Source organism: Haemaphysalis longicornis, unplaced genomic scaffold (genome assembly GCF_048455015.1).
Source record: "Haemaphysalis longicornis isolate Haplotype H1 unplaced genomic scaffold, Haemaphysalis longicornis Haplotype H1 scaffold_1, whole genome shotgun sequence".
NCBI classification, from domain to species: Eukaryota; Metazoa; Arthropoda; class Arachnida; order Ixodida; family Ixodidae; genus Haemaphysalis; species Haemaphysalis longicornis.
The window spans coordinates 279,771,607-279,795,864 of NW_027526203.1; the positions used below are offsets into that span (position 1 = coordinate 279,771,607).

The window sequence follows — 24,258 nt, forward strand, 5'->3', positions numbered from 1 at the left end:
GGTAGCGATAAAAAAAACTGAAACCAGTCAAAAGCTTCGCTTGATGTTCAAAGACACTGCTTACTTGGGCAATCTCCTCATGAAATAGGCTTTTCGTTGAGCGCGCAGGCTCAGCACGACGTTCAATCATCCCAGCTCTCAATGAAAAGAAGCGACCATAGGGAACACATCAGTCCCTTGCTACTTGGGGAAATCGAATGGTAGCATGGTTGAGGTCAAAATATTTTCTTAATGTACACTGCAACATATCCTAAACATCACAGCATCCCAGCAATCAGTGAAACAATTCGCCTTGAAAATCACGTAAGCGGACTTAAGGGGGGGCCTGAGCTATTTTTCATGTACGGGTAGTAGTAGTGGAAAAGCTTTCTTTAGAAAATATAAGGAGGGAGGGGGGGGGGGGGGGGCAGGGATTATAAAGAACACAGCGAGACTGGTGGGACCCCATGTCCCGGGCTCCAGATTCAGCAGCACCTTGCCTTGCTCTTCGGGCCAGGTTTACCTGGTCATCTACGGTTGAGCTGGCCAGAACTGCCTCCCATGTCTTTATAGGATAGTAGGGTTGGTGTTGGTCGTCTGGAGCAATGTGGTACGGCGCTTCCAGGTTGCGTGGAAAAGCGTGGACTTTTCTTTGCACTGCCTGCAGTGTTCTGGTATGCAATTTGGAGCGGGACTTGTAAATAAAGGTATTGGTTGGTACACGCCGTTGTGTCGGCAAATCGTGCGTGTTGAGCTCCTTGTGCGGAATCCGTTGGGAGCAGTTTACGGGCTCTATGCTGTGCGGGGGCACTGCTATTCAGAACGGGTGCCTCTCAAACGGAGAGAGTTCAGAATTTCGCTAGGTGTGCGCTCAGAGGAACTTGCTGTAGAGCTAGTTGGGTAACAATTTACTTTAGAAAACAAACTCTGCGTAGAAGGAGGGTACTTGAAGAGAGAAGCACAAACAACAAACTTGCAACTGGTATTTACTTTATGGAGTCCTTTTTTTTTTTGGTGCACTCGGCAACCTCTCCCAAATAATGAAATTTAAGCTACCTTTACCACTCGAAAGAAGAACATACAACCAATGAGTCCTGCTGGTGATGAAATATGGAGCGGAAACTTGGCGCCTTCCTAAACAACTGGAAGACAAACTTAGGACGGCTCAACGTGCCATGGAACGAATTGTGTTAGGAATAATGCTTAGGGACAGGAAATAAGCTTCCGGAATCAGGTAGCAAACTCGAGAGATGATATCATACTTCCAACAAAGAAAAAGAAATGGACTTGGGCTGGCCATGTAGTAAGACGAAACGACAACTGGGGGACCCCCAGGGTAACAATGTGGATGAGGGTCCCGAAGAAGGGGAAGGAAGGACAATAATTCGATGGAGTGACGAAATAAGGAAATTCGGGGGGCAAGGAATGGACTAAGGCCGCGCAGGGCAGGAGTGGTTAAAGGTCAATGGAAGAGGCCTTCGTCCTGCAGTGGACCCAAGTAGGTTGTTGATGATGATGCTAATGATGATCATCTTTGCATCTAGAGGAATCGGACCCACAAACAAGACAGACATTCCTAAAATGGGCAAGCATTTTATGACGACTTTCTTCGAAAAATATGGCGTCTGTGCGTAACGCAACGCGACGCGCGCATATAAATAAAAGGCCTAGGCCTTTTTAAACAACACTCTAAATGATGTCTGTGGATCTGCTTTGCCACCATGCGTCTGAATGACCGCTCGTGGCGTCCGCGCCAAACAAACTTGGAAAATAAAGAGGTCCCACATATGATTTGACTGAAAAAATGGAATCTTCGTTGTGGCATCGCGCAATGCAAATCGTCGTGCTTTTGTTGCGCGATGTCAGAGCGCAGAGGGCATTTTTTCGAGTCAAATCATATACTGAATGTCATTGGACTATTTTACCGCTTTAATCGTAGTTTTTGGCCTTGTCTCTCGTCTGCGTGGGGAAGGAGATTCGGGGAAGCAGACCCTGGGAAAGCAGACCTTCCCCCTTCCACAAAAAAAAAAAAAAAAAATAAGAGAACCTTTTTTTGGGTTACAAACAGCACAGAAGAGAGGCCAAATAAAAGCTGACCAAAAATCAAAAGGTGAAAACAACTCACCTAAAGCCGCACGAAAGTAGATGAACCGCGTAAGGAACCTAGGAGGACTCCGCATAACGTCTATGGATGCGGCCGGAATGCTTTAGCAGTGTCAGAGAATTCAGAGTTTTCTCAAGATTTTTTTCTGTTTTTTTATGTATTAATTCCTAATAGCAAGGAGGCAAGAAAGTTGAACATAGTTCTGCACGGTACAACCGAAAAGCCCCTAATGCGTGTGTCCACATTTTCTTCTGGATAAAAAGTGAACCTAGAAGGCCTCGTTTAGCAGTGATCCTACTCTTTGACCGTACTCTAGTCCTGACATACAGCAGACCACACTTTCAGCGAAGGCAGCCTGCAGGAAGGTGGGCGCTAACTTTATGCTTCGTGGATGGCTCTTGTTCTGCGGTTCTTTGAACGACGCCACGGCAGGTTTGCCTGGCGCAGACCATGCTGCAGGAGAGAGGGACCTCGTAGATTATGGAAATTCCGCATTTCACGTATGCATCCATGTGATTGGTGCCATTAGTGTGTTTTGGAACCTTGCCTTCAAAGTGCGGCTGCATGAACTAGCCAGCTTACACTGGCAGAGAAGGCGAGTCGTACCTACACTGCCACCTCCTCCAAATTACGTGACCCCCGTGTAATGTACCTCAGGCGTGCATTTCTATTTCTCGGCGTCATTACTTCGCCTTCCCCCCGCATGAAGGGAGGAATGTGTAGAGACGTGCGGCTGGCTTTGCCCAAGTAGCCCTCTTTAGAAGGCGAAGCCTGATTTACAGGCCGAGGCTGAACGCTTTGATGGAAGCCGGAAGGGAACCAGAGACACTGACAGCCGGGAGAATCAATCAATCAATCAATTAATCAATCAATAATGACATAACGAATGAGGGAAGGAAAGACAGATATCCTGTTCATTTGTTTTTTCTTCCCACATTGAGTTGATAAACAAAGCAAGCGCACGATAGACGAGCAAAAAGCCGTATGAAATAGAGCCGCCTATCTGCTCTCTTTTTTTGTTTGAGGAATCGATTCAGCTCCCTGCAAATGTATGCGCTATTTACCTTTCTTGGGATTGTATTGAGCCGTGTCTTCGTATTAAGAATTGAAAATTTTAAGAAAGCTGCTTTACTGAGCAAAGGCTTGTTTCGGCGTCTGAAATCGCCGGAAAGACTGTGTACGCTGGGAAGCTTTAGTCAGGCAATTACGTCTTCCTGAACCTTTATTTGTTATGTTTATTCTGTTCTTTTTACTTTTCTTGCTTGTGACTTCATCGGTGGCCATGGTATCGTTATGCAGTCCTTACCTGCACCATCAACGCCGTATTTAAATGTGCCTTATATAACCTACGCAAAGGAGTCGTCCAATCGCCGCAGTGAATCCGGATTGCCCCTTCTGAGGCTTCTAAATATCATCACCCATTTTTGAATAGGAAGACTCGCCTAGACGTACCAGATTCGTGCGAAAGTTCTGACGACAAAACACCAAAGCAACGCGAGTGTGCAGTCTCCTCTCTCTCTCTCTCTCTCTCTCTCTCTCTCTCTCTCTCTCTCTCTCTCTCTCTCTCTCTCTCTCTCTCTCTCTCTCTCTCTCTCTCTCTCTCTCTCTCTCTCTCTCTCTCTCTCTCTCTCTCTCTCTCTCTCTCTCTCTCTCTCTCTCTTGTCAGGTCGAAGTAGCGAACTCATTCTGACCACTGAGGGGCATAAGTTCGATATACTGATACGGGAAACCTACAAAAATCTTGCGTGTTGGGGTGTTCAGGCCGACAATAAGGAATTCCTGCAAGCGAGAGGATTCTCTTTGGCACTGTCACTGCAGTGCTTATTAAGCCAAAAAGTGGCTGTGACATAAAGGCCCGCCTATAATATAATTACTTTATGAGAATTTCATGCCTTCAATTGTCGATTAAGGACCATAGGCGTTGCATTAAATGAGCACTAGATGTCGGTTATGACCTCGATGTAAACGCCACAAGCTTGCGAGCCTGGAAAAGTCTGGTACGACTTACCCTGCAAGAGCCCCGCCTATTCGCCTGCCCTTACTACAGGCTTGGCAGCCGTATAAAGTCCACTTCCGCGTTCTCGGTGGAGGTGGCGACAGACGCCACAAAAGGCCAACCTTTGCCAAGCACGGTGTACGACGTGTCATTCCGTCCACTTGTATCTGCGCTGTAACGACTTATACATCATCGAATACACGCACTGCTACGACAAGCTGTCATGGTTGTTTCTGGATCGTATGCGCTTCATGGGCTTCCCTGGATTCCTTCATAGGCCCGGGGGAAAGTGTTAACGGCAAAGACGTGTTCCCACAGGGGGAAGAGCGACGGTGCAAGTTGCGACGACCAGCGGCCCGCGACGTGAGATCAGCTGCTCGGGCACGCCACACGTCTTCTCCTCACAATCATTTGGCACCGCCTCTGGCCGTTCCCTGGAAGCCACAGCAGTGAGTGAGCCGAAGGAAATGAGCTGTTGAGCCCGAACGAAGCCTTGAGCGAGCCAGAGAAGAGGGCAAACATCGGCAGAGGCAACTGGAAACGCACGAAGCAGCGACGCTTCCCAGCAGACACGAAAGCGTGTAAGACGAAGCGAGAGAGGGAATGTCTCTGGATTGCGTGCCTACTACGCGGAAAGAATGCGCACGCGAGAATGGGGCGAGAAGATAACGCCATTTCCGCCCCTGCTGCATCCACCACCCACGCGTGGTTTACCACGCTATATTCGCGCCTTATATCTGGCTTCCGCTGCGCCGTCCCGACAGTCGGACCCAGAAGGAAGTTACAATTGCGAAGGCATGCCCGTTCGGGAGCTTAGTGCAGTTACCAAATAACCTGAGACATTTTCGGGCGCCCTGCGAATAACGCTGCCATCTGTAGGCCAAACAAAAACAATTCCAAAAACGTGGCTTCCGGAAAAAGCGTTGTGCTACGAGGGCGGCACTATTCGCACCGAACGGTAAAATGAGCGCCAAAGACGGAAGAGCATGAACTATACGCCGGACGCGTACCACCTCTGATCACTTTACCGAGAAGACACTAAGACACTAAGATGCAATGTCCGAATGGACGACCCAAGAAAAAAGTTAATGAAAGTAATACGTTTAGTGTGCGCGTATTTGCCGCCCATGCAGCTGATGTACAGGCCCTCGACAGCGTATACACAGTACCTAAATTACGTTAGGCTACCTAGATTCTATTAGGCGGCCACTTAAGCCGCCTAATGAAATCTAACGCGTAAAATGAAGAGTAAGCGTGCGTTTGGACTGCGTACTCGTCATTTTCCAGGCAGCGCTGGCGGACAGAAATCGAACTCAACTCCACAGAATCACGGCTGATTGTCTTTGACATGAGCCCACCCTGTGCGTTGAGAAACGGATTAGAACACAGCGCGGCCGTGCACTAAAAGTAAGGTTAAGGGCCAGCCAAAAGCTTGAACTGACATTAAAATAAGTCGCGACCAGGTTAAAATCACTTTGCTGTCATTGCACTGCTGTTGCGAGCCTTGTCTGCCCGCAATATGATGTTGCTATTTAAAAAAAAAACGGCCCTTGTCATTAGTTTTAAACTCCAAGGGAGCTATATATACCTTCGTTATGATGGGCTTACGGCAGGATACTGTCAGCAGGTCCGAGTGTCGTCAAACAGACAAACAACAACACCAACAACAAAAACACTGCGTGCAACCTAAACTGCCGAAAATGAAAAAAATAGCACCCATTTATTATTTTTTGACATTTTTTTTCTGGAAAGCCTGGCTCTTGAATGGAGCTGAAGACGGGCAGTAACCTCGACGGCTCTTTAGGGATTAAAAGTTGAAGATTGGCGAAAGGCAATGGAGTTAAATATGCTCCGCAAAGAATAGCGCGTACGGCTCGACCAAACGACGGATAACGACGGAGGAGAAACCCTTTCATTCGTCATTTCTCCGTGTTTGCAATGTACGCTTGCGTTACTTTTCGCTGATGGTCAAACAGACCGTGCCACGCTTTGCAACATACTACATACTCCCAACGATGGCCGCGTTGGTAGGAAATACTGAAGATTTCGTAGGAAATTAAAATCAAATGTTAGGACAAATCCTCAAGCGTGGAATAAGATCCTGCGTAATGTGCAATACACGTAAGGGGAATAAAAAATACAGTCCTATACAAAAATACACTGAAGGTTGAAGACGAGTGACTCCTGCTACATGTCAGCCGTTTGCCTCTCACTCCACAGGACGAAGGCCGGACTCCGGTCGAAACGTCGAATAAACGTTTCCGTTGTTGCTGTTGCCGAGGGTTCTCCATTTTGTATATATATATATATATATATATATATATATATATATATATATATATATATATATATATATATATATATATATATATATATATATATAGAGAGAGAGAGAGAGAGAGAGAGAGAGAGAGAGAGAGAGGGAGAGAGAGAGAGAGCAGTCAAGAAAACCTCGGAAAGCAAAGGCGAGGCTGTGGTGGGTCATAGAAACAGATGAAGAATTTTTTGAGTCAGAAAGAAAGTGGTGAAAAAATGCCCGCCGGGTGGGATCCGAACCCACGACCTCCAGAATATCGGTCTGGTGCGATAACCACTACGCTACCGGCGGGGCTGTTCCCCCACCATCTTCTTGGGTATTTATGTTAGGCATTGATAATGCGCAGTCAACGCCATTCGGGGCTTTTCTTTCGCATACCACCAATATCGCAACTTCTCGCGCACTTTTCCCTTCATATCATTCACAACACTATCAACGCTGTCTTCGTCGTTGCAACGTTAGGAAAGGTATACGCACCAACGTTGCAATGGTACGCTACTGCTGGAAGCGCGAGAAGAATGCAAGGCTGAACAAACGAGATGTCGCACTCTTAGCAGCCTGCAGGCGATATGCAACATCTACATTGCCCTACCCTCACTGCGACTGTGTAAGAGCGTTCGGGCCATAAGCTTGCGGCACTACTTAAATGCGAAGGCAAACACCAGAAATGTGCATATTTGTTGCATTTCAACAAGTTCTTTAAAAGGGGCGCGCCCTGGAAAGTGTAAATACTCGACAAATGTGCCCCTCAAGAACTGGTCGGTGGCTGAGCCGTTGGCTGCTCACCACAAGGATGCGGGTTCGATCACCGCGCCGCGCTGCCGTTTATATAATGTAGACGAGAAACGAAAACTCCAATGTGTCGAGATTTCGACGCACGTTAATTGTTACCAGGTGTTCTAAATTGTTTAGCCGGCCTGCTATTTACCGTGTGCCACATAGCACAGGAGTAGCTTCGTGGCTACTCCAATATTTTGGGGGGAATATTTTTTGGGAATATTTTTTGGGGCATGGCTACACCAATATTTCTTGGGAAGTGTTTTTCTACGGGAAAACAGAAAAGACAGGGCCTACCACGTGGTTTTTAATTATTCCACGCCGAGTTCCCACACCAGTTTTCCTGCTCATTTTTCGCCTTTTCAGCCATCGAATAAGCAAAACACAAAGGCAGGCAAGGGTAGCAAGGGTAGATTTTGCTCGAGTCGTCACTTCCACTGTCTGACCTTTCGCAACCAAACGTGTCATCACTGCGAAGGCAGCGAGGGCTGTGGCGTCTGGTATAATCGTCAGTGTTTAAGGACCCGTAGAGCGGACAAGGTCGCGTTTTTAACGTATTTAATAACGGTAATGGGTATAGCAGAGAAAACTGTTCTCTATCCTATTACAAGAAACTGTATCCCCCAACCTTGCAGGCACTGCGCATATCGTCATGGGAGAAAACACAGCAATAAATGAGATGACACAGGCGGAAAAGCAGGCCCGACCGGCACTGTCCCATTTGTGCAGCGCTCATCCTTTCTGCTTATTCTGCTGTTTCGTCTCTTTCATTCAGCGCTGCTTCGTTTTGAAGAGACCCTTCCACTGACTAGTCTAACTTGCTACTCTCCTGCTCCCGCCACTCATTCTGAATGACGGCCAGGGGGGGGGGGGGGGGGGTACTGTTGTCGACAAATTTAGGAGCGTCTTCCCCAAAGAGTCTTATCTCGTTATTGACGCGTCCCATCACCCTTTCAATTTGTAATGGCATGCTCTGTTATAAGATTCCGCAATGTAGCGGAGGAAACGAGGACAGCGATCACGAGGAGCGGAACCGTATTATTGGTGGTGACGCACACATGCGCAATAGCTATCTCAAAAGGGATTCCATTGATCAGAGCAATATAAAGTTGGAGAGCGTTAGCTACAGTGCATATTTAAAACAATGTTGGCTTACACCCTCGAGAAAGTTACTGCTAACAAATTACCCCAGATGTGACGAACAATAAGTTCATATGTAGCATTTACGTGGCCGCTGTACGATTTTTTTTCTTGCAAAAAACTGATTTTTTTCTTGCAAAACTGATGCAAAAAAGTACCCCACTGGAATTTAAACACGTCCCTTGCTAATGTACGAAAGTTACCCGCCGGTACGCAGGCCTAACTCTAGGCGTTTAACGTTTACGGTGACGCGCGATTCCAGAGAGAAGATTGTGATTTCAAGAACAACAAAAACCGAAGTGGGAGAATGTATATTCCACAGACAGCATGACCACTGGGGGTTGCTTTAAGTAGTCCCTAGGACAACGTAAAGGTTGGGTGGGAAAGTAGCTGATAAATCGTTCATCTGGTTTTCTTAATATCTAGCCTAATTACTTACGGTTGTCTTTGAAATTGAACAAGGTTTATTTGGAAAAGCAGTATTTCGATTGCTCCGAAACTGTATTTAGTTTTTATGGTTGCTGTAAACCAGAAATGTTTTTTCGCGCTTCGGTGATAATTTAAATCACCATCACCGAACCGGTTCAAGCTTCCGTACCGGTTCGCGAACCGGTTCGGGTTGTGAATTTGTCGAACTGGAACTGAACCGGAACGAAGTGAATTCTTCTGAACCCGAACCGTAACCGAACCGGTATTTTTGTCGGTTCAACACACTGCACTGATATATATATATATATATATATATATACATATATATATATATATATATATATATATATATATATATATATATATATATATATATATATATATATATATATATATATATATATATATATATATATATATATCCACTAACGAACACATTCGGAGTGCAACAAATAAAATCAAACCCGCAGAGACGGGTTACTTTTTGGGCATAACCGTGCGGCGAAGCCAAAAGAAACGAGAGAAACGTGTTGCGCGGACCCTTCATAAACAAGCGAAATATGGGTGCGAGTCCACCGAGGCGGGCCCCAGGAAACTGCAAGGAGGGGGAGATAGCGGAACCAGAACTTTCTCTAGACGGAAGCGCATAGAAACGCTGGAGGGGAACAGGGATGGAAAAAAAAAATCGCGAAGGACTAAGCAGGGACAAAAACACGCAAACGTAGAAACGAAACTGGTAAGAAAAAAAAAAAAAAGACCCGAAACGCGCCTGAAGTGCGAGGCGTATGCAGTCCCCCTGTTTTTGCTTCCGGAAGCTTGTCGCGTGTGTGAGGAATCAGTGGACTGGGGCGGCCACAAGAGGAGCAAGGGGAGCCGCACTGCTGGTCAGAAGTTGCGGCTGCCCTGCGCCAATTGCACCCCTCTGCGCTTCCGTCTCAAAATCACGGTGCTCGCCCGCAAGAAATGGCGCCGCCTGCACCGAACGAGGGGGGAGGAGGAGCGCTAAGCAGGGCCGCCCCGCGTTGTCCGAGCGATGCGGTGCGAGGGAGAAAAGTGTGATTGAAAACGTGACCTGCTTGGCAACCCGAATTGCATCCGCCAACACTCGGCTGTTCCTGCCCAGACGAACGCACCGCAGTAACCAGAATAGCGAAGAAAAAAAGAACAGGGACGAACGCGGGGCATAAATACATAGACCCTTCGCCTGACTAAGCACGCAGGTTCAGATACAGCGCAAGAAACGCCCCAGACACGCCTTCCTGGGCCTTCTTTTCGTGTTGCTAGTTTCAGGCTGTCATTCCTTTCTTCTGCGCTGCATGTATCTTTTTTCCCTCCTAGGGCCATCCGCGTGCAACGGAATACATTCCTTCAGATTTGAGGAGGTCATAACCGCGGCTGGGGTTTGTTCGTGGAATTTCTGTCTTCTTTACTCTGGGCACTAGCACTAAAGGCCGGCTTGAGTTCCAATCTTCGGGCGCTTGTTTTCTATTCTTTTGCTGATCAAAGAGGTTGCGGAAAAGAAGGGGCGGATAGAATTCTTGCGCACAACTGTTATGCTTCTTTCCTCTGTTGCACTTCCCAAAGACTAAATATAACAAATAGTTACGCATAAAAATTGCCTAAAGCAACAAAAACGGTGCGGTCTGGTTCCCTGAAAGAGAGCACTAATGCATTGTTAACTCAGATTAGAGATTCACGTACGTGCTTCACGGTGAGAAAAATAAGGGCAGAAAAGTCGGCGGTTGGAGGTACCCGGAAAAGGAGTGCCCTGCCTAAGTCGTTTCAGAACTTGGAAATCTCTTCAAAGGAATCAAGGCCATTACGGCTGACCAAACTCAGCCGTAATTAAGGCGTCATAATGTGGGCAACCTGTACCACAAAAGGAACTCTAACACAAAAAGAGCCAGGTGCAGCGGCTTTTATCGAAACCATTGAGGCGTTAGTCGAAAAATCGCGCAAAAATATTCTGTCCGATAAATTCGGGACAAAACAACCCCACAACCTTACCATGGCATCCCTTAAAAAACAAAAATAAACCGCTTGAGAAGAATCGCCTGCCTCCGGGCTGTCTCTCCCAGCCGGTATTTTTTTCTCATTGTTAGTTACTTACCGACGTTGGAGATTGGTGGAGGAAGGTACCTTGACTTCCTGCCTTGTTCACGAACAACTGGAGCTAATAGAAGCGGCCTCTAGTAGAGGCAAGACCGACCGAAAATTCGCCCCCGAGTAAGGTTAGACTCGTATACCTCTGTCTGGCCGTCGCCCCATCATTTATGTATTTATCTGCCGCCCCCGATGCTCCCTGAGACGAGCCCGCTGTCTCGCAGCGACAGTAAGCGACCCGGAAGGCGGGCCACCGGCAGGGTGATTGCAGCTTCAGCTGCAACACAATAAAGGATCGTTACGGCACCGGATCTGTTCCGATCGGCGAACCTGGCCAGGTTTCCTGCGACGCTCGAACGATGTGTGCGGCACCGTGCGCTAGCGGATCCGGAGAAAACGAGCCACGGTACGTTCTATGGGCGGGCATCAAATTGGCGTCAGGTTGCCAACGGGTCTTCAATGGACATTGATCAGCTACAGGTTGCGAAGCTAACGAATGTGTTCCAGCAGCTCATGGCCATTTCTAACGAGGGGAAGCTCGGTGCTGATAAGCCAAATAAACTCGCTGGCCACTCCGTGAAGATAGGATGAAAAAAGAGAGAGGAGAGGGAAAGGAAGGCTAGGAATGAGTGCACACCCCACGCAGTATTCTTAACGATCTCAATAGCCGCACTCCTTACTAGCCGGGAAAGATCAGTCGATGACAGCAGCTACCGAAGGAGCAAGGGAGGACACTGGCACATGGAAGAAGAGCTCACTGAAAGCACGTCCACAGCCCAGTATACGTTCATCAAGCCCATGTGGCACTCTGTAAATTATCCTGACGGCCAGTTGTGATTATGTTTCCATGCTTGCACGAATCTCACTGAACCCCCCACGCGAAGACGAAGCTCCCAGCAGGTGCCGTTTCCGGCTGCTGCTCTGCCAGAAGAAACAAGAAGTGCTATGCGTGAAGCATCTGTTCAACAGAGCTGCCGATGCATACAAGAGCAAGCGCCCATCTTTCTCTAGTAATGGAAGTTTTTTGCTACATGAAAGATGAAGCTAGGAACGCGTTATTAAATATGGAAATCGGCTGCGATCGACCTTGCTATCCTTTCTTAGCCCAAGAAGACCCTCTTTTTTAACTTCCAGAGGCCAAGAAGATCTTCTTAACCTCAGCTTCTGGCATAATTGTCTCTAATTTTCTACTTGACAACCGGAAGATAAAGGGTGCACAAATGTTGCACCGCATGCTATAATACTAGTTCACAAAACAAAGGTTGCCAAAAGTTCTATGCATTAAGGGACCGGTTCGGAATGTGTCAGGGAACTCTGCTGCACGCCAAGGTGTTCAGATCGCCTTTGCAAATGATATTTCCACGAACGTTCATATTTCGTCTCCCTAGATTTCGACACGTCGGGGAAGACAGCGCAGTGGCGGGGAGGAAAGACAAAAGAAAAAGACAGTAGAGGCGCTAACACCTGTGCGTACTTTATTGCGGTCCGCAATGTATACTAAAATACGAATGACGTCACAACACTGAGAAAAAGAAAAAGAAATAAGAAAGAGCAAGAGAAAGAAAAAAATTCTGCAGAAACTCAGAGAATTATCTACTAATGCGTAGCATTTTTATGCCGCCTGTCTTGAGTGCGAGCTTTTCTAGCCAAATTTTTAATTTTTCTAAATCCTGTTCGACCAATTATCTCCAAAAATTACGCTATTATAACGATTACAGGTGAAACTTTCGCGAAATCTTTAATATTGTGGAAATTCCATGCGTTATACGTTTTGCCATTTTCCGTAGTTATTAAATAGTTTTTTTTTAGTTTCTCAAAATTTCGCCGAACAATTATCTTCCTTTACGTTACTATGAGGATTACATTTGGAACTTTCGCAAAATCTGCATTATTGTGGAAATGCAGGGCGTTACACGGCTCGCCATTTTCCGTTTTTATTTTACATTTTTTCTATTTTTTTACTTTCTCAAAATTTCGTTTGACCAATTATCTCCATTTACGCTATTATAACAATTACCGGTGGAACTTTCGCGAAATCTGCATTATTGTGGAAATGCCATGCATGCGGTATACGTTTTGACATTTTCCGTAATTTTTTAATATTTTTTATTTTTTTTAGTTTTCACAATTTCGCTCGTAAATTATCGCAATTTACGTTATTCTAACGATTACATTTGAACTTTCGCGAAATCTGCGTTATTGTGGAAATGTAGGGCGTTACACGCTCCTGCCTGTGGGGGTACTCGGCAAAGAATGCTACGCATTAAAAGCAAAGAAACGAAAAGAAGAAGCGTGCAAATAGGAAACGATATACACGGCGCTATAGGCAACACAACTCCGATACTGCAATCACTGACATACGCCATCAATGTATTCGAGTTCCTTCGAGTTCCAGAGGGCTGACTAAAACAATTTTCACCGCTCTTTGCTATCATGTATGCCTCAAAAATCTCACGCGTGCACGAGCCCCGTCTCATGCACAGGACGCGTACATTGGAGGGAAAGGAAGATGTATGTATGATTGCGAACGGGAGAATTCGTACTGTTTACGTGTCGACACAATGTTGTACCTTGTTTCGCACTGTAAGGCCTGTGGATGCACACCAGCCCTTTTTGAAAACACAAAAGTACTCAACGTTACTTGGACTCATGTACTTGAACGGTACTTCGAGTACGTGTGCCCTTGGAGTGCTTCAGGGCAAGACTGCTGGAGTTCTGTTCCTATTTCTTATATTTTTATCTTCGTGTGTGGGGTCTGCAGTAAGTTAATGTATTTCTGACAGATTTTTTTTTCCTTTTTTCGAGTAAGCAGGAATAGCCAACTCAGTACGAGCCATTAACATTTCCATTTCAATTCTTTTCAGGTATTGAACAACAAGCTACAACTTGGCAGCAACCGCCTCATAGAGTTTGTTGTGACTGTGAGCCGCACGCAAAGCCCGTATGCGCCGACAGGATCAAGCGAGAGCAGATCGCGTAATCGTCCCAGCCAAAACATTTTGAATTGATGGGAGGAAAGTCTGGGCACAGCCGTTGAGAACAACTAAAAAAAGGCATCCTGTCAGGCTTGCATTTTTCTTACATTTTGCGGAACAAAATGTTAGCTTGGCGGGGTGAGCCAGAACGAACGGGACAGCGCCGCGCGCCCGCCTTTAAGCATGACATCCGTACAGTTTCCCCGAAGCGGAATGTCTGGCTTGGGGGCGCTGGCTATCACTCCAGGGCCGCCATGCTAGACATGATGTCTTTCTTAGTAAGCTGAAAGCTTGCTGCGCATCCAACTAGTAGTCCACACAGCGCCCAGGGCGCCGGGATCTGCAGCCTGTGACATGGGCAGACAGCGCCTACGCCGACTGCGCGGTGGCAAGGGGTAAAGAGTGACTGGCCTGGCCTGACGCAGCTCCAGCCGCAGCGTCCGTCGCAGAGGCACTTCTTCTTGGAGCTGATGCAGTCCTCGTCGGTCTTGCACTTGCGCAGGCAGCGGCGGCCCAGCGCGGCCGCTTCCTCCCGGTTCTGCGGGCAGCCCTCGCGCACGTCCTCCTCATCGCCCTCGGCTGCGAACAGGGCAAGAGAGAGGGAGAGGGTTAGTATTACGTTTTTTTACTGCACAAGCTTACAGGACACCATTTAGAGCTGACATTTTGCCATAGACGCGTGGACACAACATGCATTGTTCCCAAGAAAGCTTTTTAATAGCACCAACGCCTTTTACTGCGCTACAGCTGTAAGAAGACGAAAGCACCAAAATTGGGTCACGACCGACCGGTATATTTGCCGCGTCCTGACATTGTCCCCTTCTTTTTTTCTGTTCTTACTGCTACCTAGGCTCTGGTAGCAGCTTGGTATACACCTTATTCACAGTCGGAATACGAAGCTCCCCACAGAATTTCGCTGGTAAGTCCTGACCGTCAGTCCACCGAAAGCAAGCTGTCACAGAGTTCCTTCTCGCAGCATGTCGCTTTCCGTTTGTCGCGTAGCGACTAAATAACGAATTCCCTTGTTACTACCCGCAAAATCTCTATGCTCGCCGCGGAGCATCTGGTAGCTCTCCGTACGCAGTGGGTTGGCGTTCGGGATAAACCAGGGCCCCACCCTCCTCCGGCGAAAAGTTTCAGCTTCTGAAGGAAGGGGAGGGTGACGAGGTCACTAGCCCTGCCTATCATCACATAACGAGTATCGATAATAAGTGTTCTGTTGCAGGCCGCATACCAAGCTTATGTGTCTTTCAGGTCTGGTCTGACCGCGACGATCAGCCATTTCGTAACACCCATGAAGTAAAACTAAAACGGACAAAATATCTCGCAGCTCACGAAAACCACGCCTACGGCCTCCCAAATTTATTCTTTACGTTCCATAGATTCCTTGCATGGGCTTTTTGTTTTGTTTTGGGTTGTCCTCTTCTTTCGTTTTTTTTTAATTTCTTGACATTCATTTTTTGTTCCTACCTTGCTCCCCTTCTGCTTTTTTTTTTGCTTTAGAAGCCCACACCCCTGAATTGAAACACTCCGTACGCCACTGCCTGGCCGCTCCCATTATACGTTTTAAAAGTCAGCCCAGCCTGCGTCAGAGTAAGGTATAGGCTGAGTTCACACTGTTATATACACGCGATACAACAGGAGAGAGGGAAGGGCAAGAGAAATGAGGGGCTTGGTCATACAATCGGGAATTGCACACGCACACACACACACACACACACACACACACACACACACACACACACACACACACACATATATATATATATATATATATATATATATATATATATAGCGAATCAGAATAGGAAATGAGGGGCTCGTTGAACACAAGACAGAAAAAGGTTTGCAGTCAAGAAAACCTCGGAAAGCAAAGGGGAGGATATGGTAGGGCATTGAAACAGATAAAGAATTTGGAAAGAAAGAACGTGGGGAAAAAATGCCCGCCAGGTGGTATCCGATCCCACGATCTCCAGAAAAATAGCCCTGCCGGTAGCGTAGCGATTATGGCACCAGACCGGTATTCTGGAGGTCGTGGGTTCGGATCCCACCTGGCGGGCATTTTTTCTCCACTTTCTTTCTTTCTTTCCAAATTCTTTATTCTGTTTCAATTCCCTACCATATCCTCCCCTTTGCTTTCCGAGGTTTTCTTGACTGCCAACCTTTATTTCTGTCTTATATATATATATATATATATATATATATATATATATATATATATATATATATATATATATATAACAGTGCAGGGCTTGGCAGCTGAATAGTACATTAAATTAGAGTCTATATATATTCGTTCCGGTTCAGTTCTGGTTCGACAAAAGCAGGTACCGAACCGGTTCGGGAACCGGTTCGGGAGCTTGAACCGGTTCGCGAACCGGTTTGATGAGTTGAATTATCACTGAAATTAGAAAAAAAAAACATTTAGTAGTTTAAAACGACAGTCAAATCAAAACACAAACAAAAATTCAAAATGCTTCTGTTCCCCAAGGGCAGTGGTGCAATTTCAAAGCAAACTTTAAACAATCACGAGATATTAGAAAAAAAACAGATGAAGTGGAGACGATTTACCACCTACTTTCTCGCCCAGACTTTATGTTGTCCTAGCGACTATTCACAAAGCCACCGCCAAGAGATATGACGGTGGGATATATTTTCTGCCCATTCCTTTTTTGTTGAAATCGCCATCGTCGCTATGGAATCACCCATCACGCTAACCTTGAAGCCTTAAATTTAGGCCTGTGTACTGGCAAGTTCAAATACCAGCGCTTAATACCAATGGCGCACATTTTTTATATTTGTAACAAAACAGGAATCTCCTCCAACAGGCACATAAATACTACCAATGAATTAGATTATTTGGTCACCCTGAATAATTTGTTAGTTGTCACCTTATCGAATATGTTAGCCACACTTTTGTTAAAAGTAAGCTTTAGTTAACGCCCAGTCACTGCATTATTGCTCTGATCACTGCAATTCTTTTTGCGATAGCTATACCGGATGTGTGCATTACAGTCAGTATGTCATCGTACCGCCTGACCCACGGCCATCGTTCCGTGTGCTACATTGCAGAATCTTATAACAGATTATGATGTTACAAAATGAAAGGGAAATTTGACGCGCGGAGCATGAGATGGGACTTTTTTGGGTAGACGCTCTTTAATTCATCTACAGCAGTACTCCCCTCCGGAACGAGTAGCAGTAGAAGTAATGTAGCAAGTTCGGCAGTCATTACAAGTGCACCTTTCGAAAAAAAGCAGATCTGAAAGAGACAAAACTGCAGAACAAGCAGAAAAGATGATCGCAGGGTGAATGGGGCAGTGTGAGGTACCGGCCTGCCTTTCTGCACGTGTCATCTGCTTAATTACTGTATCTGCATGCTACCATCACAAGGTCGAGGGCTCCAGTTTCTTGCCATGGGATTAGGTGCGCACCTTAACAGTTTTCCCTGACATATCTGTTGTTATTTGTATCTGTAAAAAAACGGAACTTGTCCACTGTGCTGTCCTCAAAAACTGACCACGGAACTCACTTCCTTCGCATTGATGAAACGTTTGGTTTTGAAAGGCAGGGCAAAGAAAAGTATAGAGCAATATCTACGTTTTGGTGATTTTTTTACTTATTCGGTTTTACTTACTTCTTGCTCAATATTTAAAACAACGTGACTTGCTTTTCTTTTTTGTTGTTTTTCGTGTAAACCCATTTTAAAAAAACTGCCGCATTTCATGCCCCGTGCTATATCTCTGCTCCGAGGCGCAGCTTATGTTGCCTGCCGACAGACTCATTTTAACCAGCGGGTAATATTAAACGTAGATCAAAATCTCGATACACGGACGTTCTCGATTTCCATCTACTTCAGAAAAACGGTCGTGGGGAAGGGAGATCAGGGCCACTTGTGGTCAGCAGCACATTTTCAGGTGTCGGACCTTTTAAACAAATTATGAAATGCAAAAAGTTTGCACACATCGGGTGTTGGCTTTCGCTGTTGCGCAGTGCCCGCACTTCCAGCAGCAACAGACCATTGCTACATTGGTGCTCGTTCATTTCCCCTGTTGTTACATAGAGCGTGGTAGTGTTCAATTGTCTGGAGCAGTGGTCTCAAACTCACATGAGTTAGCGGGCCGCAGTCACGAATTTTAGTCCCGCAAGGGCCGGGATAGTCACGAAGGTTGAAACGAGGGGGGGGGGGGGGCAATAAAATGTGAGATAACGCTGCCATTTGAAAGAAACAAGTAGGTCTTTCCGTCTTTCCCACATGTTGTACATATGCTTGATCACTCCCGAATAAAATTGGCGTCAGAATTTGAGACACATCGATACCGATCTACAGGATGACTAAAATGGGGACGCCGATTCTGAAGTATGAAATATTTGTTCCACAATTATGCTTTAACACATGGTGACCGCATTGGGTGCCTCACAAAAAAAGGCTTGAAGGCAGTTGCGTCTGTGTATCTTACTAGAATAAAGTGTTATTGACAGTAATAGACGAGAAAATATTGCGAGTATCATTTAGGAAATTCACAAAAGTTTATTCCTTGAGAAGAACAATATAGCTGCTATTGTTCTAAACATGCTGGCTTGATGCCTGACTAGAGAAGAAATGTCCGCAAGAACTTCTTGCGCGGAAACGATCCTCATGGTCGATCTCAGGTGCTCATCAGTCGATCATCCTTGACCAGAGAGCTGACTTGTTCACCTTCAACAAGGAAAACAGGTGTTCGCACAACTAGGCGCTTCCGAACATGGCAATGATCCTGGTAGCCTGTTTACGTAGCGCCGGGAAACTTGCGTCGTCTAGAAACCGTTAGGAGTCTGGTACAGCCACGTCCTGAAATGTCTGCTTCAACGGGGTGTTAGTCTGCAGCTCAAAAAGTTCCATCTGTAGTTTGGGCGCGGTGTCATCCACTGGCACCGAAAACGGCACGAAAAAATTCAGAATTCATCGGCGAGGCTGGTGATGTCTTGGAAGCGTCCCTCGAATTCTCTTTTGAAATCATGGAGGAGGTCAGCGAAGTTATCACAGGATTGTTTACCCAGGTTCTCCAGCGACTTCAGGGTTAGAAAATGATCAAACTTCTGAATTATCATCTGTCTCTCCCAAAGCTGCAGTTTGGATTGAAAGGCTTGCATGTCGTCATACATTTGCGTGATCAGTTTGTTTTTTCCCTGAAGTTTAACGTTGAGGCAGCTCCAATGATCAGTTATATCAGTGAGGAACGCAAGGGAGAGAAGCCACGTTTCGTCTGACAGCTCAACAATGTCCGTGTTCTTGCTGTTCATGAAGGCGTCAATTTCGTCTCGCAGATAAAAAAATCGTTTCAGCACTCTTCAACGACTCAGCCATCGCACCTCCGTATGGTACAAAATTTCACCATATTCGCTGCCAACCGCTTCTAAAAGAGATACAAATTGGTGGTGGTTAAGAGCTCTTGAACGGATGAAGTTCACTGCGCTGAGCACGATTTCCATGACGCTCTTCATTTGCAGAGACTTGCCGCACAGCGCTTTTTGGTGCAAAATGCAGTGAACCGCGGCAAATTGATTGGTGATTCCGAGTGCAGCGAGTTTCGTCCGCAATCGACCAACAAGCCCGCTCTTGCATCCCACCATTGAAGGCGCAACGTCTGTAGCCAAACAAACCAACTTTTCCCACGGTAGTCCAGCGTGTTTGACCACTCTTTCGAGAACAGAAAGAGTATCCGCCCTTGTGGTTGTGCCTTTCATTGGGATTAAGTCTAGGTGTTCCTCAGTGACGTTCAGGTTTTTGTCGACACCCCTTACAAAAATAGCGCATTGTGCGTTGTCTGTAATGTCAGTGCTTTCATCAACTGCAATAGAGAATGCTTCAAACTCGTGGCATCGATCGAGTAATCCTTTTTCAATGTCTCCACTGATCTCGCTAATTCTCTGGGCGACTGTGTTTGGAGGGAGGCTTATTTTCTCGAATGTCGTTTTCATGCTCGGACAGGTAGCATCACCGACTCCGAGCAGGCACTGCTTCACGAACAGACCCTCAGTGAAGGGCTTGGATGATTTCGCGATAAGCTCAGAAATGACGAAGCTTGCCCGCCCTTACCGTTTCGTCGCTTGCTTTGGCAGCCTTTTTGAACAGGTTTTGCTGCTTTCCCAACGTCGCCTTCGGTTGAGTCACTGTGTGCTCGCGAACGTTGCCAGTAAGAGCACCATACTTCCCGTGATGGCAAGGCATGAAGTGGCGTCGAACATTGTACTCCTTCGGCACAGCCTCAGTCTGGTGGCAGACTAAGCACAAAAAATTGTCTCTTGATTTCGTAAAGAAATAAGAAAGTTCCCATCGCTCCTGTAAGCAACCTCTTCTCGTCTTCCACTTTGCGTTTTGCAGACTGCTGCAGACTGGCAACGGACTGCAGACTGGCCCGTTAGACTTCCACAGCAGAAAACCTTCGTCGTTTGCAGTTCTTCCAAAAAACAACAGGTCAGAAAGACACCAGTCACATTTACGGAGGCGACAGGCGAGTAGGAGCACAATTATGTAGTGCGCTCTATCATGATTGACTTGGGGCGCCGCTACCTTTCACAGTGCTGTCAACAGGTTGGGACTCGGAGGATAGGCGCTTTGTTTTGTGTCTCAATATGGGGCGTTTGATGTCTGAGAGTACACAGTTTCGACGTGCAATGTGCAGTCTTTTCCTCAGCAGCGAAATGTCGCTCTCTCCCAGGCCATACATAACGCTGCGACCCGCCCCCAAACGCACGTGGGCGCATTTCGGAGCCCGAACGCGGAATCCGACGTGTGGCTGCGCCCTCTTCGCCACATTTGCAGCGAATTAAAAGTGTTTGACACGAAGACGAACAGGAAAAAAAAAAATATCCGCAAACACCACACAACGCCCGGAACCTTTGCACTTTCCTCGGAAGCCTGGAAAACTCCGGTCAAGGCGCGTCTTCCCCATTAGCGGCGTGCAGCCCCGGTCGCGGGGTCATAAAACGCCGCGGGGAATTTCTCCGCGGCTTGTGCTCGCCCAGCACTGTGCGCACTGTAGAGTGCTCGATTCACAAGTCGCAGTTGCTTGCGACCATTGTGCACCCGACTTAACGGCGCCCGAACTGAGGGGCCTCCGGAAAAGAGGGGTGTCCACTCTCGTAACGCAAAGCCGTGAAAGACGATATCCACGCGTTTTCGAGCAGTCTCTGACCACCTGCGTCTTTGGCTACACAAGCAGGGCGTGCAGTCACGCATTTGTTTAAAAAACAAAAAATAAATAAACCAAGACACTCAGGAGAGGTCCGCGGGCCGCACTAAAAGGGTCCGAGGGCCGCATGCGGCCCGCGGGCCGCGTGTTTAAGACCCCTGGTCTGGAGGGTAAAGTGCGCGAGCGGGTACGAAGTTGATGGTACGTGAAAGAAAAAAAAGGCCTGAATTGCAGTGACTGTGTAATATCAACAACGGAGGGTAGAACCGTTTCGGCATGAACCGGTAACCGTTATCTCTTTTTTCGGTGCAGTTCCGGTTCGGGTTCAGCGTGCTAAAAAAAAAATACCGGTTCGGCTTCGGGTTCAGTTCTGGAAAAATACCGGTTCAGTTCCGGTTCGACACCCCTGATATATATATATATATATATATATATATATATATATATATATATATATATATATATATATATATATATATATATATATATATATATATATATATATGTATAGTCTGGAAAGATGAAAACTCACACAGAGCGCAAAAAATAAGGTTAGTAGAGACAGAGACACACACGAGAAAGACGTAGAAAATAGAAATAAGTTTACTGACGTTTAAGGAAGAGGACTTCCTTTCTTCAGAGTAAGAGTAAGAAAGAAAGTCCTCTTCCTGAAACATCAGTAAACTTATTTCTATTTTCTACATCTTTCTTATGTGTCTCTGTCTCTACTACCCCTATACATATATATATATATATATATATATATATATATATATATATATATATATATATATATATAGTAATCCCCCGTTATAACGAAGTCAGCGGGACGGCGAAAATTTTTGTTATAAGCGGTATTTCGATATACGCAAACACTCGAGAAAAGCTCTAATGATCTTTAATTGTGCCACAACTGCGAAGATTAAAAACACAAAGTATTCAGTGAAGCAAAACTTCAATCAGGTGCAAAAAAACGCAGTAAGCTTTGATGTTTCATGTTCTTGCCATGCGCGAGCAACCCCTGCTCTGATTGGACCAAGCAGTGACTGGTATCCGAACCCTTCGCAGACTGCTGAGCGAATGAGGAGGAGAAGGGACTGGTCACTTTCATAGGGGAGAGGGGTTCAGCCGTTACGGATTTCTACGAGAGGTTCGCGCTGGAAGGCGCCGCAAATGCCGTGGCTCGAGTTTGAGGTTGTGTTTGTTGAGCTCAAAACGTGGTTAACTGCTCATTGTGGGTACACAACGCAATCATGAAAACTGAACCGTTTCGCTCTAGGGGCTTTGCATGATCTTTGGGCAATTTTTTCCCGAGGTGTGCAGCCGTGAACTTTACAAAACGAGAGCTTTTCCTCGCCCCACTGTCGACGACACTGCTAATTATGCGCTTCGAGTGTCAGTGTTCACACAGCGTCGAGTCCACTCCATTGACCAATGTCTAGGAGCAAAATTGAATGGCCCTACCACGCATTTGCACCGTTTGTCTGAAGTCGGATGGCGAAAATCGAGCATGACCTGCTCGAGAAAATCGCCCTGGAAACACCAGCTTGTTAAAAAGCCATGTTGACCACCTGATTTGCTGCTGGATCGCCGCCGCTCGGAGACGCCTACGCTCGCCACTTCGCTCTAAGCGGGTCTAGCTCTTCGTGCGCTTCGAGTAATGCGGCCTAAAATGCATGTGTTTGGGTTGGGACGAGAAGAAATTTCGAATAAAGCGATATTTCGAGTTAAGCGATTTCGTTATAACGAGGGATTACTGTATATATAAAGGGGTAAGTAGAGACAGAGGCACACGCGAAAAACATTTAAAAAATAAGAGCTTACTGACGTTTCAGGAAAGGGACTTCCTTTCTTCAGAGTACAGAATAAGTTGGCTTCAGGTTTATATATATAGAGAATGTAGCAAGGGCGAGGGCAGGACAACGGAAGGGAGAGTTTGTACAATGGTATCATGGTCGGTGGGCAGCGAAAAAAAAGAGAGAAATGGAAGAGGAATATATATATATATATATATATATATATATAATCTGGAAACAAAAAGCTCTCAAAGAGCGCGAAAAAATGAGGTACTTAAAGACATTCACGGGAGAAAAACATTCGAAAATGAAAGTTTACTGACGTTTCCCGAAGAGGACTCTGCAGAAAGGTACTTAATTCCGCACATCGTTAACGAGTTCAGATGCTGTGGTATCAACGTGATCGCTCTCGGCATTGTAGGATTCATCACAAGCCGAATATTAATGTACCCGCTGACCCGGTGGTGATTACGAGATCCCAAGTGGCCACTTCTCGACCAGCCGGAAATAACAGACTGTAAAGGGCTCATTCGTTAATGCATTCTACAACAAGCGAGCTGAGCAGTAGGTTTGGGCAAGCGCATCCTCTTCAGAACGTAGGGAATCGGTTTCAGGCCACCAAGCTGTAGCCGTGAAATGTGGACAACATGAGGGAGTTCTGTTCAGGTAGTACCTGTTACCGAACGGCTTAATTTTCTGATGACACGGATGTCGCCTAAAAAGCTTGTTCCCTTATCTTCCTGACGTCGTCTTTTTGTGCCTTCCAATTACACTTACGGTCACTTTTAATCCCACCAGCGTTCACTCTTTAAAGTAATGGGTTGGGTTTCCGGTCACGGCCGTTTTTCGGACGGAAGCGAAATGCAAAACCGTTTCTCCCGCTCTATGTTTGCCGCTCGATAAATAATCGGCGCTTGCGTTAATTACGCCGAAGCTTTGCGTCACGCGCACTCCAAATCTCAGTTGATACTTCTCCGCTTTAAAAATATCGAGTTTGAATAGTTTTACCGTATTGGCTGTAGCTCTGTGTAGGTGCCGCGCTCGTGCCATTCCTTACTTTGTTTTGTGCATTGGTGCAGGTTGCGATGCACTAGTTTCTTCATCAAGGGTCTGCAACTCTGTACAGCCATAGCTGAGTGCTACTGGCGTTTACCAAACAACGAATACGAAGAATTGATAAAAGCGCACACTTCGCCTTATCCACGTATTATTTTAAACTGCCATGGGAATTTCTCAGAGTGCAGCTATATTTTGCAATTTACTTTTGCACTCTCAGGTTCAGCCAAATTATTTTACACGCATAAAAAAAACGCCAATTCATACGCCAATTTCCAAGAAATGCGCAGGAGTGGCAGGTCACTGCGTCGAAGGAAGCAGATCTGACAATATGATCTGCTCTTGTGACATCACGCAGGAAAATATGTCGTGGTTGCATTGCTTAATGTTGGAATAAGTGGCATTTTCCGG

The 24,258-nt window shown here is 46.2% G+C and overlaps 1 protein-coding gene and 1 non-coding gene across 4 annotated transcripts in view; both read right to left on the reverse strand.

The window, feature by feature from the left end:
• The window catches only part of LOC144146717 (sushi, von Willebrand factor type A, EGF and pentraxin domain-containing protein 1-like), a 759,548-nt gene that overhangs the window by 336,470 nt on the left and 398,820 nt on the right, over nucleotides 1-24,258 (reverse strand). For all 3 annotated transcript variants that reach the window (XM_077678646.1, XM_077678652.1, XM_077678657.1), the window contains exon 4: nucleotides 14,232-14,399. In XM_077678646.1, coding sequence (XP_077534772.1) covers nucleotides 14,232-14,399 — 168 coding nt within the window. The remainder of the gene's footprint in view (nucleotides 1-14,231; nucleotides 14,400-24,258) is intronic.
• On the reverse strand, nucleotides 6,615-6,687 carry Trnai-gau (transfer RNA isoleucine (anticodon GAU)). The gene has a single exon. It is a non-coding gene; the product is annotated as a tRNA-Ile (tRNA).